This window comes from Amphiura filiformis, chromosome 10 (assembly GCF_039555335.1).
Source record: "Amphiura filiformis chromosome 10, Afil_fr2py, whole genome shotgun sequence".
Taxonomy (NCBI): Eukaryota; Metazoa; Echinodermata; class Ophiuroidea; order Amphilepidida; family Amphiuridae; genus Amphiura; species Amphiura filiformis.
The window spans coordinates 52,613,898-52,632,614 of NC_092637.1; the positions used below are offsets into that span (position 1 = coordinate 52,613,898).

At 36.9% G+C, this 18,717-nt stretch overlaps 1 protein-coding gene across 4 annotated transcripts in view; it reads left to right on the forward strand.

The window, feature by feature from the left end:
• Positions 1-18,717, forward strand: part of LOC140163019 (neuronal acetylcholine receptor subunit alpha-10-like) — a 321,325-nt gene that overhangs the window by 61,329 nt on the left and 241,279 nt on the right. For 3 of the 4 annotated variants that reach the window (XM_072186357.1, XM_072186356.1, XM_072186358.1), the window contains exon 1: positions 14,305-14,636. The exons of the other annotated variant lie outside the window; for it this stretch is intronic. In XM_072186357.1, coding sequence (XP_072042458.1) covers positions 14,570-14,636 — 67 coding nt within the window. In that variant the 5' untranslated portion in view covers positions 14,305-14,569. Of the gene's footprint in view, positions 1-14,304; positions 14,637-18,717 lie in introns of those variants that run through there. 4 annotated transcript variants of the gene reach the window in all.

Below are 18,717 nucleotides of genomic sequence, written 5' to 3' on the forward strand. Positions count from 1 at the left end.
TTACTTACCTCAAACTTCAAACGTAGTGCTGTCTCAGTGTCCGTTACTGGTTAGTATTATTCCGATTAAGCGATTTTCATGATTTAGGCCTACTTAGCCTACATTTGAGCAACTATTTGCCCACACCGTGTACGAATATATTCCAAATATGGCGCTGCATTCAGTATCACACTAAACGACAAGGTTATACTAAGATGTGTAAGACTTTCTGACACTATATTCACGGTTGTTCTAATGGCTATTCAAACTTATGACAAATTTGGCTGGTTTGCGTTGTTCAATACCATTTCACCTAGTCTTGGTACCAGCCGGTTTGTGCTCCTCCGTCACTAACGGTGACGGAGGAGCACAAACCGGCTGGTACCGAGACTATTTCACCCTGATGTGACAGTGACGTCACATCCGGGGTCACGTCAGTATAAAGCTGGTTTCCACAGAGGAGTAAGATATCTTACTCCTCTGTGCTGGTTTCATACTACCATGCCGGTTGTAATGAGCGGCGTGGCGCACGCGCATTGCAGACAAACGGACACAATCAAGACTTGTCATTGGTTGAAACGCTCTGCCGCTTGCCGGGTGTTCGTGATCGCGCGCCATTATCGTGATGATCGGGGATTCCTTTTTGTGATGAAGGCACCAGCCGAAATGTCCGTTTTCCAGAATGCAATGAACATAACTCTGTACTCCCCGGGGAGATGATGTATTTTGCGACACTCATGGCGGGAAAGAGATATGAAACGAATTTTATTAGGCGCAGCATCACTCGCTGGAGTTCGATGGCGCTGGTGTACATACGCACGCGCTTAAAGACACCACATAGATGCGCGAGCGAAACAGCTGTTCACAACGCGTTGACATCACTGCCACATCGGGGTGAAAAATGGTATAGGTAATAGATGACTATGAAACCTCAAACTCGCCCCTCGATAAAGGTTGGCAATTGAAGCAGGCCTCAGTTTAGCGAACTTTGTCTAGTTTAATGCGATGCGAGTGCAAGCGCCGCTCAGACTGTGAAGGTTTCTGGATACCGAATATGGGTTTAGATTAGGCCTATATCATGTCCTCTAGGCCATATAATTTATTTTTGGAAAGGAAAGTCTAATCTCGGAGCCTATTCAATTGAGAAGGGACTGGATTTTGTCATAATAATATAAAAATTAATACTTAATGCCTCGCGATTTTTTTGATATCCAGCCATAGTATTTTAATTGATTAAACTGAACATAAAGCTATATCTTTACTAGCTTCATGCACTAATTTGCAGACCCGCCCGGTCTTCTACATGTAGTGAGTACCACATTAGATTGTGTTTACAAGAAATAATAAGTGCTGCCTCCTCGAAATTTCTTATGCCATCAGCTTTGATGATTAAATATTATCTACAACTCGGCACCTGTGTTCAAGGCCTTTCTTTTATCTATTGACCTCAAAAGAAAGGATTAGAATGATCAGAATGCCGTCCCTGACCCCTTTCCACACATTAATAATGAGTCGGTAAGGGAACGTGCTACCGTTATACTTCAATGAGTACGTATGGCTACTACGCAGTTCAATGGCCTTATTGTGATCTGGCGGGAGTTTTAAAAGCACGGTCCCTGACTGCGTGGGCATATTTCCGGACAAGGAACAATAGAGACCAATTGCCTGGCAATGACGTCACATGTAATCCCAGTCTATAGTGTGATTAGAACATTATAGGCTGGTGGTCACTATAGTACGATCAGTACGAAAAGTCCAATGCGATTATTAATGTATTTTCTAAAATTAAAAGAACCACTTTTTAGCGGGAATTTTTGTAAGTTACACAGCTGAAGTTGTGAAAGGGTTGAAAGACTACAATATTACGGCTTAAACAAGAATTTCTTTGTTTGGTCGTTATTCCTATAGACTCATCCCTTAAGGGATCTAAAATGAGCGTTTATTGCGTTTCGACAGTATTTTTTGTAGGACATGAGAGCACCTCAGACCTATCGAATTGCATTCTGAATACGAAGCATGTCTTTCTGATATCAAATAATTTTCATTTTTTGAAAATCACAATATGATACAAATTTTATGACAAATTATAAAAATGTGATATTTTTCGAATATTTGATATATAACAGTCCTCGAAGTAAATTATATAAATCTAATGATATATTCTTAAAGTGTATGTAGCAGGGAGGAAAAGCCGACGGTCAATTGATAATTTTGACCTTTCATATTGAAGATATGGATTTTTTTCCCAAAAAGACCTATTTTTTTTTGGTGTTTTGGAAAAAAAATCCATATCTTCAATACGAAAGGTCAAAATTTTCAATTGATCGTCGGCTTTTCATCCCACCTACATACACGTTAAGTATAAATCATCAGATTTATAAAGTTTACTTCAAGTACTGTTAAATATCAAAAATATCAATTTTAATGATTTGCCATAAAATGTGTATTAAATTGCGAATTTCAAAAAATCAAAATTATTTGATATCAGAATGACATTCTTCGTATTCAGAATGCAATTCGATATGTCTGATGTGCTCTGATGTCCCAAAATAAATACTGTCCAAACGTTCATACCCCAGCCCTTATATGCGAACTTTGAATGTTGTTCACCATGTTTCACAAATTCAATAATTGAACAACCTATGGTTCATTCTTAAACACTTGAGAATGTTCTTGCAATCTTATTGGTTCTTACCCGTGTGATATGACAAGATACAACAGACTTTAGCGCGTGCGTAAATAAGATGACCTCACGAGCTCCCCAACACATTTTTAGTAGTTTACTATGTGAAGACCCAAAATAGATTCGGAAGTAATAGGAACTCGTACATATTATGCCTGTGATCTGTGGATTTAGCTACAAATGACGCACGTGTCATGAAAGCGTTAACAATTATTAGAGAAAAAACGGGTTTTCAAAGCTGTAGAAAGCGAAGAGAAATAATAATTTTTCCTCATTACTTCAAATCACATGTTATTGACTGATTGTCGATCAGGTGTTATCGATAGTCTACACTGAAAGCAGAATAACATTTAAGTTCATGGGTACTTATCGATTTAAAAATCATTCTTGAATTATATAAAACTGTTGTTTCGTTGTTACTAACAATACGTGACACCATACCGTAGAATTCCATCTGCCAGCATACTTGCCTCCAAGTGAGGCAGACACCCTCCATAAAACATTTTTGGGAGTTTTAGCAACTATATTAATTTTACAGGCGGCTTTATAATATTACAAGACCAACAAATTGTAATGTTTTATGGATGGTGTATGCCTTTTGTTTATTTTGTTACAAAAAAACCCCACATATATGCTTATAGGTGGAATTCAACGGTAGTGCGGGTCAATTACCCTGCTTTAAAACCAGCCATAACATTTATCTTGTCATTGTTAATACGATGTTATACGAAAAAGTGATCCTTTCAAATGTTATCATACCGATAGTATGATTATTGTACGAGAACAGGTCCTTTACGAGCGACAACGAGGTGTCAACTTTGCTTCAGGAGTTATTCTCAAAAGTACAAATCCCGGGCGAATTATATTAACTCTATGCAATCAATTGGCGACCAAAATTAGGTACACTTTCACATCATAAATTTAATACATGATCATTATTATTCCATCAACATTGTCATTGTCGATAAAGTCGTCATCGTCGCCATCATCATTGTTGTCATTAACATCATCGTTGTCATCATCCTCGTCATTATCATCATTAACTTCGCCATCGTCATCGCCGTTGCTGCAATGAAAGCGTTTTCATGCTTTTTATTTACAATTAGCGCTGTGCAACGTGCTTTGACATATAAAGAAAAGCATCCAGAGCGTGAAATATGGATACAAAAACATCCGTTCACAGTATAGATTTTCTCCACATAGAATACAACATGGTATTTCTGAAGGTATCAAGTTCCATTATATAACAAAGGACTAAATTAAAAACGTCTCGCACACAATATGTAAAACCAATTAAAAATGAGTCTACACAGATGGATCCCAAAAAATGAGCTTTGCTATAACATTATGCTTGATAGACAAAGGGAAACATCATAATCAGGGATGACGATGACGATGATGATGACGATGATGATGATGATGATGATGGTGCAAGTCATTCTCTAGCTAAATTGTATATATGTTACAAATCGTGAACACGTAATTTTGTTTATATGATACATTTTAAGGCATGCGCAATAGAAAGCCTAAAATGTAAATATATTACATTTTAAGAAAAACCCGACTTCTGCGCATTTCACTGAAGTGATGAGGGTGCTTATTTTGTATATTAAGCACGACAATAAATAGCGCCCTCTTTGTTACATTAAGTTTGCTGTTGGGCAATGTTCCCGGCAATGTTATACATTAAGGTTACTGTTTGTCAATGTTACATTAAGGTTAGGGTTAGGGTTAGTGGGTTGGGGTCAGGATTAGTGGGTTAGGGTTAGTGGGTTAGGGTTAGGTTTAGGGTTAGGGTTAGGGTTAGGGTTAGGGTTAGGGTTAGGGTTAGGGTTAGGGTTAGGGTTAGTGGGTTAGGGTTAGGGTTAGTGGGTTAGGGTTAGGGTTAGGGTTAGGGTTAGGGTTAGTGGGTTAGGGTTAGTGGGTTAGGTTTAGGGTTAGGGTTAGTGGGTTAGGGTTAGGGTTAGGGTTAGGGTTAGGGTTAGGGTCAGGGTTATGGTTAGCGTAACCTTAAGGGTGACGGGCTGTTTTTGATTTTATATTTTATAGTGTCACTTATTAACTCAAATATTTATTAACTCACTTAAAAATACTTACTAAAGTGAATTTTGATCAACTGAGGGCGCTATTTACTGCCGTATAATTTGATGATGATGATGATGATGATCCTTGACTACTGCGCATCCATTCTTGCGCATGGTCTAATTTGTATCATATATGTGACCCGGCAGCACAAATGAGCCGTAAATTCCCTACATTGTATTCTGAGTTACGGTGTAAAATGTGTACGAAGGTCATATTCATCGGTAACTTGCTGGCCCGACATCCGTCTCATTTCGATAGTCAAAAACTAATCAATAATCCTATTGTTGAAGTGGATAATAAGCTTCTACCTTAGATGGCTATAGAACTTTTAATAGCTCTGGTCTTTGTTTGCTTATCTTGCTAAATCCTGTTGAAGTGGTGGGTTACCAGGCATTGTATTTTGTACTGGTATGCATAACCAACAATTAACAATGAGAGAACTTTCTTAAACCTCGTTGACTTGGGGATGATTTGAAATGACCGCCAATTATGACTGTTTGATATTTATTGCCAACAATGTGGAAAAAGAGACACATGTAAAAACGTAAAAAGCTATAATTTTGTTGAAGGAGCAAAGTTTAACAAACCATAACCCCGCTTCTGATATACCATTTTTAAGTTTATGATGTTTATTTTTTAAACATGAAATAAAACAAAATTGACCGGGGGAGGAATTTACGGCTCATTCGCCGTGGACGGTCACATATACATTTTAACTGCTTTGACCATTTGTATTATATGTACAAAATAAGAATGAGAATGGGTTGGATAACGATGACGATAATGATGATACTGATTATGATGATAAATGATGATGAACATGATAAATGAATTAATACTCAATCGGTTTCTATCAATTCTACATTACTTAATTAGCGGCAGGTAGTCACTGGGCCGCCGAGTGCGAATATGTATTTATTTTGGAAGGTTCGTGTTTGTTTTAAATTTTGGAGCGTTTTTCCATAATTTGATATTTTGGTGATATTTAAAAAAAAGCGACATGTCAAAGACAACTCTTTGGGCACATAGTTTGTTATTGTTATTGCAGTTCTTTTCCACATACCTACATTACCATTTGCTTTGGTGATTTTCTATTATTATATATTTTGTGACTACAATTTGGCGTTTTCAACGCGTTTTAAGCTTATCATGAAAAACACGAATATCTATTCGCGCTACTTTTAGAATTTTTACCTGATCGTCGGCTTTTGCAGGCAACAGAATGTAGATTGGCTCACGATAGATGTCGTATTCCTCTATGTGGGTCACTTGATGATAAAATTACTTTGAATTCCTTGTAACAACATACAAATTTGCGTCTGGAAACCAGGTCTGGAACTGATTTTGGAACAGCTATAGACTTCAGCGCCGTATCAAATCTCATAAAAAGGCCACGACTGGAGAGTATGTTTCCCGCACGAAAGCTTGCGTCAACATCTATACTATACTTCTTTGGAAACGTTGACCTTTGACCATTCTTTATAAATGCCTTGCTATGACCTTGATATGTAGACTTGATTGTAAAAAGGTACTGTAAAAGCATCCACTTTACTGAGTTGTTTAGCACCTAGTCAGTAGATAATCCTACAGGGATACAGTCAGTAGTTTAACATGGTGTGAGCATGGTGAAAGACCCATTATTGATTAGGCGCGGATATTAAAATGAGGAGGGAGAGAGATAGCATCCCTTTTGAATTTCAAGTAGAGACATGCATGCTTCCACCTCACAAGGGGTTAACCCCATTTTGGCCCATTTACACGCATTATTTATATCCATAAAACCATTTTGAGTGTAGATCAGCAAGACAGTTTTTCAATTTCACGCCTTTTGAAATTCATTTGTTCAAAGATTATCAAAGATATAATTCCATTATTTCTAAGTTAAGTAACTTGACCAAAAGTTTATTAAAATTCATTTTCTTTTGACACGGTTTAAGGACACGGGTATTATCCTCTAATTGACCCACATGGACTTATCCGTTTATCTATTTATTTATTTTACTCATTCATTATTTACTTTTTAACATTTACTATTTAATCACTCGTTGTTGACATTTGGGGAAAGTGAGACACATTTTGATCTCATAATAAGATGATTCAATTCATTGGTCTAATTGAAGTCAATCGCTGGTGGCCTGCGATCGGTGTTTAAATTCATCATTAAGTAGGTCTTGCTACATTTGCATCCAAACCATACGACACGAGACAATAATCTAATGATAGATTGAGTGCAGGTGGTAATACCAAAATAAATTGAAGTAAGGGGAAATGGAATTCTGCAACACTCTTACCATGCTTACTCGATCAAGAACAAGTTTCTAGGTTTATAATATAAACCAAGGTTTGATTTCTTGCTTTTAATTTCCTTGCAGAATTATCCTGATAAAACACCGCATTGTTGTCTCGTATATAGGGTGGACTATTGTTGTCTCGTATATAGGGTGGACTATTGTTGTCTCGTATATAGGGTGGACTATTGTTGTCTCGTATACAGGGTGAACTATTGTTGTCTCGTATATAGGGTGGACTATTGTTGTCTCGTATATAGGGTGGACTATTGTTGTCTCGTATATAGGGTGGACTATTGTTGTCTCGTATATAGGGTGGACTATTGTTGTCTCGTATATAGGGTGGACTATTGTTGTCTCGTATATAGAGTGGACTATTGTTGTCTCGTATACAGGGTGAACTATTGTTGTCTCGTATATAGGGTGGACTATAAATGTTCTCTCGCATATAGGGTGGACTATTGTTGTCTCGTATATAGGGTGGACTATTGTTGTCTCGTATATAGGGTGGACTATTGTTGTCTCGTTTATAGGGAGGACTATTGTTGTCTCGTATATAGGATGAACTATTGTTGTCTCGTATATAGGGTGGACTATTGTTGTCTCGTATATAGGGTGGATTATTGTTGTCTCGTATATAGGGTGGACTATTGTTGTCTCGTATATAGGGTGGACTATTGTTGTCTTGTATATATGGTGGACTATTGTTGTCTCGTATATAGGGTGGACTATTGTTGTCTCGTATATAGGGTGGACTATTGTTGTCTTGTATATAAGGGTGGACTATTGTTGTCTCGTATATAGGGTGGAATATTGTTGTCTCGTATATAGGGTGGACTATTGTTGTCTCGTATATAGGGTGGACTATTGTTGTCTCGTATACAGGGTGGACTATTGTTGTCTCGTATATAGGGTGGACTATTGTTGTCTCGTATATAGGGTGGACTATTGTTGTCTCGTATATAGGGTGGACTATTGTTGTCTCGTATATAGGGTGGACTATTGTTGTCTTGTATATAGGGTGGACTATTGTTGTCTCGTATATAGAGTGGACTATTGTTGTCTCGTATATAGGGTGAACTATTGTTGTCTCGTATATAGGGTGGACTATTGTTGTCTTGTATATAGGGTGGACTATTGTTGTCTCGTATATAGGGTGGACTATTGTTGTCTTGTATATAGGGTGGACTATTGTTGTCTCGTATATAGGGTGGACTATTGTTGTCTCGTATATAGGGTGAACTATTGTTGTCTCGTATATAGGGTGGACTATTGTTGTCTCGTATATAGGGTGGACTACTGTTGTCTCGTATATAGGGTGGGCTATTGTTGTCTCGTATATAGGGTGGGCTATTGTTGTCTCGTATATAGGGTGGACTATTGTTGTCTCGTATATAGGGTGGACTATTGTTGTCTTGTATATAGGGTGGCCTATTGTTGTCTCGTATATAGGGTTTTCCTTTCATGTAAATCCAAACATCTAATAGAGGTTATCCACGTTACTCATGTGTGACTTCTAACAAAAGGCGCTGGTTCCCGTAGTATTCCTCATTCAAACCAATTCAATGCACGACCTCGGAGTTACTTGCATGACTTAGGCGGGCTATTTTGAAACAGTCATGGTTGCACATGCAGATACTTCTTTTGAAAATCCTAAACAAGGTATAGCAGTCAGGATATGCAGCTTATAGAACACGGATAACCTCTATTGTTGTAGTCCTTTCGATATGTTGGAGGGAGTTGCGTAATCAAGAAAATACACAAACAATGTTGCAATTACTTTATTTTATGCCATCTTGTTATATTGTGTTTCTTTCTTTGTTCTTTCTTGCTTTCTTTTTATTGACAACATAAGCCATTACTCTTTTTGGAATAAACGGTAGCCCTGAAAAGAGCTGTTTAGTTTGTCTTTGGTTCTTTTGAAGTGAGTTAGTTACTGTGCTGCTCTGGCCACTTCCTGGTTACCTCCTTGGCGAATACAGGTTTCAGCCCTAGTCCTCATTGCATCAATTGCGTTGCGTACCAACCTTGTGCGCCGGATACTTGCGAATATAGCAGCAATACGTTTGCAAAGATCTCGGATTTTGCCACAAATGAAGAAATCAAGTGGTGTGAGTTCTGGTGATATTGCAGGCCACTCCACAGCATGACCCATCCCAACCACTCTGTTTACTATCCGTGGACAGAGTGAAAAACGGGTACTAGTTTTTAAAAGGGCATATCTTCAAAAGTTGTGAGCCGATTGAAATAATTGTTTTAGTTCATTAAAGCTAACAATTAAAGGTTTCTTCACATACCAAAATATATTTGATCAACTTTTCAGAAATAGGCGAAAAAGAGGGCGCAATCAGAGGCCTCTTTTTTTGGGACACCCTGTAGGAAACCACGTGACGAAAGCCAATCCTAAAACTTGAAACGACCGATTCCATGATCGTTTTTTATCTTTTCAGTGTTGGTTTTTGTTTTCGGATCTCATTGTTATTGTGAAGTGTTAGCCTGCGATATGTGCTAAACCTTTTCATTCTAGTCTTTTTTGCTCACTGAAAAGTTGAATCAAGTGTATTCTTGTTTAAGGGTTTCGGGAGTTATGTAAATTTTCGATATGAAAACTGGAGGTGAAGATGGTACGTGCTCATCTAGACAAAAGAAGAAATTGCACGGCATCATTAACTTGTATGCACCCCCCGACGGGAATTACTTGTAAAAATAGTCTAGCACCGAAGCCTATTAACCAGAGTTGCCAATATGCAGTAGGTATAATAATGGGTGCGTCAAATCACGAAAAATCGGTCATATGATTATGCACGGGGACGAAATGGGGTGTTGATATTCAGCTTTAAAATCACGTGTGTGTATGTGGTGACATCCAAATAAAAATTTAAAAGATGACGAAAAAACATAAGTAAGAGGGGGAGAAGAGCAGAGGAGAGGCTGAAAATACAACAACCAATAGAACTAAGTTATAGCCTCATAATAATTCAAAGGATTACAAAGAGACATAAAGACAAAATAACACTGACATAGCAAGTTCCTTTGAGACGCGAATCAGAATTTAATAATAATCTTGGTGATCAGCTGTCCCCTTTTGGGAACAATGGTCGAGGTCCAGTGCCCTTTAACCATTTCCCATCGCTCCAATGTGATATGGAATGTATTATAGGAATCATGATTATAATGCGAGAAAAATTATAGTCGGGAAAATAACATGTGGAATCTGAACATAGCATATTTATGTCTGTCTTGTTTATTATAACTTCCGCATCATACGTAATCAGTTGGGAGGACATACATGAGAATTTACATACAAGTATTGCAGTTTGCTAAAAAGAAGCTGTTTCAAAACCATTTTGATGTATACTAATAATGTTTTTCAAATGATAATTCAAGCATATACTGATTACGGAAGTGTAAACGTGATCTACATAATGTGCTTTTAATTATAACATTGGTTATGGAAATAGAATGCCACACTCTTGATAAAGTGAGACAACTATTAAAAAAGAAAATAAGTGGGGAGTTGGTTTTCGACGAAATGTTTTCCAATGGCAATATTCAATATATTGAACCGCTAGCATGTTCACATGATGTCAACTGCTCTTATTCAATTCATTTCCAAGCTGTCTGCCCGGGTTCACAATTAACAGCTGAAGACAAAAATTAATGGTTGAGAAGAGCATATCGCCCTCAACGGGTAATTTTGTTTAAAACAACGAGCATTGGGTTTCAATGTATTATAATCTTGTGGCAGTTACAGAAAGCTATCACACTGTATGGTGAGCAGATAAGGGTTTCTTCATGCAGAAAAGCACTCTGTTTTATATGGTTTATGTGACACTATTTATGGCAACATATTAGAATAATTATTGTTGTGTTTCAGTGCCGTAGCGTGGGTCATCACATGGGGGGGGGGGGGCACTGACCATGATTGGGGGCACCGGATCTGATTGGGGGCACAAGCCGTTTTTCGGCAATTTTACTATGGGATTTTTAAAATTTTAGATCGATTGACGCTACGCTATGACGCTACGCCACTGATAGTGTTTTGTCATGATAAAACGTTTTAAAAATGTTTTCACGATCTTTTATAACTTAAACTTAACATTTAAACGTTTGGACCAAAACGCGTTTATAACACGTATAACGTATTAAACATGTTAAAATATTTTTGCGTTGAACGCGTCGGCTGACAAGTTTCCTCAAAACATATAGTATTTGAATATTAACATCTGTAGTTTTACTACATGATTAGTTTGTAATAGTATGCGAGTTTTGTTACTGCGAGAGTCAATAAAGTCCCAACTTGCACCCGCGTAAATTCAAAAAGCGCGAATCAGTCACGCAATAAACAGTTTGTGTAGTTGTTGCGCAATTCTATATATGTGTACATCCATATCAAAACAATGTCAGCAGCTACATGTGTCTCATTTCACATGATAACTAGAAATAAATACCAAAATCGTCTTCGAATTGGAGGTCACTTCATATCATCCCGAGTCACATGATTAAGGAATGTTCTCTGTATAAAACCATGTGACTTGGGATGATTTGAAGTGATCTCCACTTCAAAGATGAGTCTGGTATTAAATCTTAGCTATTAAGTGAAATGAGACACATGTAACTGCTGACAAGTCCATCGTTTTGATGTGAATGTGCACATATATCAATACCACGGAACTGGTCAAACGCACACAACTACCATAATATGTGCAAATGGCGTGATTTTGCACTGCTTAAAAGAAATGTAAATTAACAAAATGAATAATTTACCACAGAATAATACGCAATGACATAAACGCATTTCAACGTTTAACATACTATTATTGCAAATGCAAATATTTATTCCCATAACAAATTAATAGTAGACTTACTTAGAAAAACAAATCACTGGTGCCCGATGGATCATACCAGTTGACCCGTTTCCAGTGTCCCGTGACTTTTACAGAGGGCATTGTCAATCTATCAAACAGTCATACGTTAAACTATTTGACAATAATATTATCAGGGACACTCTGTGTAGCTAAGTGGTAAGTGCGCTCGCCCGAGAGGTCTGAGGTTCAAGTCCACACACAGGCAGGTTTGTCCGAAGTTTTTACTCTGATTCATCTGCCTATGCATGTTATGTTTCCATTGTAAATTCATGTATATGTGCTAGTGTGCGATGCGTAATTATTCTTTCCCCTGTATATTGATATAAGAATAACGATTAAGCATCATTAATTTGATCTCGTGCGCTAGTTTGTAAAGTTTGAATGTTTCTATGTTCCAGTGTATTATGCATTTAGCCTCGTCCCTTGTTTATTCGACAGTTTTATTTACGGACCTCAAAACAAGGACCGAGTAAGAGTTTGATAACCGATCGATATAATTGCCTCACTTTCTAGCTCGTAAACCAACGAACTTTATCATAGGCTTGCATGGCTAATAAAAAAGCCGTGAATTTAGCGTATCCACCGACAATACTCTCCTAACATTATTGATGCACAGTTATTGAGATTATTCGTCCCGCTGATTATAGCGTATAGAGATAATAGTCCGGCGGCCAAACTCAATTTTGCCACAGAAGCTTGTTTTGCAATTTGGTGTCCATAGTTTTTGTGGGTATTGCTTCTCAAAACCACCAACTTCAAAAATAAGTTTACTGGACCTCTGTCAGCATTGAGCATTTTGAGATATGGTGGGTCAAAGTTCACACAGAGGTCAAAATTCAAATACCTCAAATTCTGTTGAAAAGTTCCCCAAATTATTCCTCTTGTGATGGTGATCCAGAAAAAGTATACTTTTACCTATTTGTGACATCCTTCTGGAGTTACAAGAGGAATAATTTGGAGAACTTTTCAACAGCATTGATTTTTGAGGTTGGTGGTCTTAAGAAGCAATATCCATCCAAAACAACATCATACACACTGGCAGCTGGACTTTAATTACGCTTACCTTGAGAGTACGGAAGCATTAAGATTTAGGCGGGGCGAACATATTTTGTGCCGGTTTGACTGTGACATTGCGAGCGAATAACACGAAAAATGTAGTATTTTTTATGGCTAGAGCGTGAAGCGAGTAAACGTTTGCAATTTCACTCTATTTTAGCTCAAAACACGTGTTTCGGGGTAAAAGGGAAGATACAGAGTGCAATATTTGCTTTATTTTTGGGCGTGCCCCATGCATCGAAAAATGTAGGAGACGATCCGCCGCCTATGGAGAGTACTTACCAAACGTTTGTTAACTCGGAATATTTTGAAACGCGTCACACACGTACGTGCACCCCATATAATGCATAAGAAAGAGAAGAAGCGGGAAGAAGAAACGGAAAGAAAAAACAACAAGAGTGAAAGAAGACGATGTCAACGATAATGTACAACTGTGCCCATGCGTTAATATCGGTTGTTGCACTTTACTATGCCAAATTGGTGCAACGTAATTTATTATTTACAACACTAATTTTTAGTTCTTATTGAACTCCACGTAAGAGTCCAACAATCAGCCAAGAGGCACTCATTTGTTATCTGGCTACCAGATTGAGTGGTCTTGGTATTTATGTTTGCCACACTGCTCTAGAAAATTATCTGAGATAAAAGAAAAGTCAGTTAGATCGTTTTGAATCTCCTTTCTCCCCCCCCCCCCCAAACATGCCGAATAATAACCACCACAATATTTTCTCAATGCTCTATATCACACCAACAAGTATTTCGTGTCGTCAGATACACGTTATATCATTTATAAAAACATAACCTAAAAAACAAGAGACATAAAAAATAGAGTACATTCTCAACATTAAAGAATCGTGTTTTCTATTTGGTAACACAACACATCTACCATAACACATTGCAAACTAAAATAAAACAAGATAAGGTTTAGCTGTTTGAATAAACTGTTTTCTTTATATAATGCAATTTTTGTGCTGATATTTTAAATCTGATAATATTGATATTTTGATTTTGTGTCGCATTTAGTTAAAATAAATATTCAAGCACAATATCATAGATGTTCAGTAAAGAAAACTATGTTATACACATTGTAACAATTCATTTAATTACATTCAGTATTGAATGGACTAGATACATCTCAGCCATATTAGCACACATTTGACTTGAAGCTCTTTAGTCAATTTGCAATATACGAAATGATAATATACCCCGCCCAACTGTCAATCATGACATCATGAAATCTTCAACACCCAATGATGAGCTTTGTTGCGTGCGCTTACAATTAAATTTGGCTTTGCAATCGCTTGTGGGGTCCAGCGCACAGCACAAACACACACAAAAACTTGACAACAGAGATTGGCATATAGTGCGCCAGCATGTTACACAAGAACGCTCCTGTATTGGTAAAAGATCTGCCCCTACAGACGAAACGGCTTTTCAATATTGCCAATGAGTAATGAAGAAGAAAAATCTTTCATGGCGGCTTTTTGAATATTTGCGAACGGCGAGAAATGAAGAAGTATTTTATGGTTAGGTTTCTTGCAAATATGTTCTGGAATATATATTTTGTAGTGATTTGATCCTAGTGAGATACTGTTTAATAGTTTTCAACCATGAAAGCAATTCCGCACTGGATAACTAACGTGACACGGGTCGGGCTAATATTCTCCGTTTTAACAGGTAAGTTGCAATAACTTTCACATACTTTTACTCTCATTGTGATCTGTTATTAAATCACTCTTTTTATAATTATAACTGATTGTTTTGCTGTTAAATTCATGTTTAAAAACACGATAGACACATAGCTTATTGGGTGAAAAATTGTTGACAACAGTTGATATTGGATGAAGGATATATTAAGCACCGTAAGTTTCTAGGTGGTTTCATTTGTAAATTCGTTGTATCTGATACAATAAAATAATAGTTACTAATAAGTCATAGATTAACTTTAATCTTTGTGCATTTGTGTTAGGGCCCACTTTGTTATTTTGCAAGGTAAAGTTAAAGGACCAACCTGTGTTCACAGATATCACAGATATATTAATAATAATATGCTAATACATCCCGGAGTGTCCATCTCTCTTTTGAAGCGACTTGGGCAGACTCTTCCATATAATGTTGAGGGATCGCTGCGTAAATACACCTCCTCCACGGCTAGTATGTTACCTTCCCGGCATTGAAAACAGCAGTACAGGCAATAGGGGTGAAGAGCTTTGCCTAAGTGCACAACACATTGACGCCGCGGTGATTCGAACCCACCACGACCTCGAGCAACCTCGCGATTATGAGTCTACGTCTTAGGTCGCTATGCCACCCTGTAGATGTGACAAAACTATGTCATTAAATGTCAACGACCTACTAAACAGTAAAATAACAAAACATGTACAGTAAAATTCTCTTAACATTAATGCAAACTGTGTTAAGTAGCAACGACCTCTGCCAAAGGAATTTCACAATGTAATATTAAAATGTAACTACAGTCAGTCTACTCTGAAGTATAAAGTACCGACGCGGACGCACACATTGTGCCGACTTTGAAGGCACGCATACCTGCAACAGAGACGCAGCACTGCGCACTGTTTACGCGCCAAATACGCGCGCGTTGTCACTTTGTACTTCTGAGTGGTCAAACTGTAAATTATTATTTATATTATTATTATTATTATTATTATTAGTGTTAGTATTATTATTATTATTATTATTATTATTATTATTATACTATTATTAACTGTTATTATCATTATTACCATTATATCGTCGGGTGCATCACATACTGGTCTATCTTGAATTTTTGACTTTTTTGAGAAAATTGGTATATAGTTCTTTTTTACGGAGCTCTTCAAATACAACAAATTACAGACCTTAATTTTTCCTAGATAATTAGTTATAAAATGTTTAATTTAAACTATCTATGAATTTTTCAAAATACGTATTTTCACATACTGATCTATCTCGAAAAAAACACGCATTTCTAGAAAATCGCAATTGAAAATCTTCGTATTAAGTTTACCTTTCTATAATTTAATTAGACTACGGATTTTCATGAAAGTGGTTTTAAATTAAAGCATATACTTAGCAGATTTATTTAAGTGGAATCTTTAACTATAATTACGTTTGTAATATTGCTTAAAACTACACTTAAGTTGTAGTTCTGTATGTGAAATCGTTAATTTCCCGATATCGTATTGAAAGTGCATTACATACTGGTCTATCTCGAGATAGACCAGTATGTGATGCGTCTAAAGTCATATCATTGTTCGCGAAATCGAGATAGCCCCCAAGATAGACCAGTATGAAACGAATTTTAAATACGCTATCGGGAAATTAACTATTTCACATACAGAACTACAACTTTAGTGTAGTTTTAAGCAATACTGCATACATAAATATAATTCAAAATTCCACTTAAATAAATTTGTTAAATACCGTAAACGTTCGCCTAATGGCGCTTTTGGATTCTTAGAAATGTGAGAGCGCCATCCTTGTAAAATCTCAACAGCATTAAGGATACGTGTATGTTAAATTGAACAACCTGGACATAATGCCTTAGAAAAAAATATCGTGACATGACCCAATACTTTAGGTCACTAGGTTAGTTGCAAGAGCAGCAAATATTTTGGGGTTTCTTCCGGTATTCTTTCTCAAAGTGCCATTGGACTTAATTTGTAAATCAATTCATACGTTATACCTAACTCATTTTGGTAAATTTTTTTATAACATTGTAATTTCTTCATATTTTTTTAATATTCTTCAGTTCAAAATTACACCCTTCTATTGTCTGACCCGTTAGCTCAGTCGGTAGAGGGTGTGCCTTGAATGGTGAATGGTACTTGTTCGAATCTTGATTTCTGCCCCTACTTTTATGTGAAGAAGGGTCAAATTTGGATTTTGTCCCCATTTTACTAACGAATATTGTGAATTTTTTTTAAATTTAATTTTAATTTTCTTATTTTTTTAGATAAATAGGCACTGCGAACAAACGGCAACAAAAACCGCTGACAAAAACCTGCTACCTATCAATGTGTGATATATTCCACTACATTTAACAGTTAAATGACCTTTGAAAAATAGAACGGCCTCAATGTTTCAAATTGTGTAACTACATTACTTTATTCATTTATGCATTATAAATGATCAGCTATTTTTTTCTTTTCTTAAAAGGATCGAACCCAAGTAGATCAGACCATTGATCATATAACTATCAGACCATGAAGTAGTTACGTAACTCCGTGATGGTATCGGAACCAAGCACTGTTTGTATGGCTATCATTACGATCACGCTATTTTGGTATGCCTTTTTTGTGTACTGGTTGATCGTGGTTCATTACTTAAGCGTGATCCCGTTGACATCACAGAATTGTGTACTGATTGTTTCGATCGTGGTTCATTACTTAAGCGCGTGATCCCGTTGACATAGTAACATTACGTAACTTCGATACCGGGCTTCGATACTGAATAGTTGTTGAGTGCACATAATATGGAAAGCCATTGGGGTATTGTGTGCCTTCCAAAGCGCCTTATAACATGTTCTCATTGTGTTGTGGAATCCTAGCCAGTATTCAATGATAGCTAGGCCTTGCGTTTATCGATTGGCTCCAAACAAAGGATTTGAACCGTTTTCTTCCCCGTAATCATGGCGCAGTGCAGTCCATTCAATCAAATGTTGTCATCAACCTATTTGATCGTAGTGCATTTTGTCATGTGTGTGAGACGAACTGTCGCGGTAGATGCAATCATGCTTTTGTTGAATGCATTTGAGTAGTCCGCCATATTTACGGGATGATACGTCATATGCACAGCCTCTATTCAGTTGGTCGTTGTATGATTTTGTTCGTTCACTCATTCAAACTTTATTTATATCATTTGAAGACTGAGCCTATTATTATCCTCCGTGGAACAGTTTCAAACAAATATAGCGAGTGATTATTGGGGCAGAGGTTATCTTTTGAATCCTCTTAGAGGGCTATCATTTTTTTCGAAAGGGGGGTCCCAAATTTACAAAAAGTCTGCGTCAATCAAATTGCGCACCCCCTATTTCGGCAACAAAAATTTTATGATCCCAAACCCCAAAATTGTATTGAAATCAGTCTTTTTGAATAAAATAACACACTTTCTGTGGTCATCGTGTGCCTCCCTACATTTTGGTCATAAAACATTTTATGACCCCCTCCTATTATTCTTTCCAAGACTTTATGACCCCCGTATATTTGGGACCCCCTTTCGAATAAAATGATATACCTCTTATGACCACAGATGCATAGGCAAGGACACTCGCGCGAATTGAAAGACTTGTCTCACACACATCACAAATGCCTATACAATCAAATAGGTTCATTACAACATTTGATTGAATGGATTGAGTTACTCTAAAATGAAACGATAAAAACAAAGAATCATGAAAAAAGACACATACAAGATAAAATAATAAAATTATATAAACAATGTTAAAGATAAAATCAAGAAAATAGAGAATAAAATTGCCTTAAATCAGAAATAAAAACATTGACAGACATCATAATCTGTCAGAAATTACTGCATGAGATTCGAACCATCAATCTTCTCCACAAGTTCTCTTTATCCTCGCACTATAGTCTAATGCTCTGCTCACTGGGCCACAACGTATCAGGTGAATGATATCCGCATTATCATGAACAAGTTTGTTCGATCCTGTTCATAATTGTATGTGTCGATAGGTTTTACCCTTTAACTACACGTACCCTTAATGATCAGTGATAATAGTCGGCTTTTACAGGGATGGCGC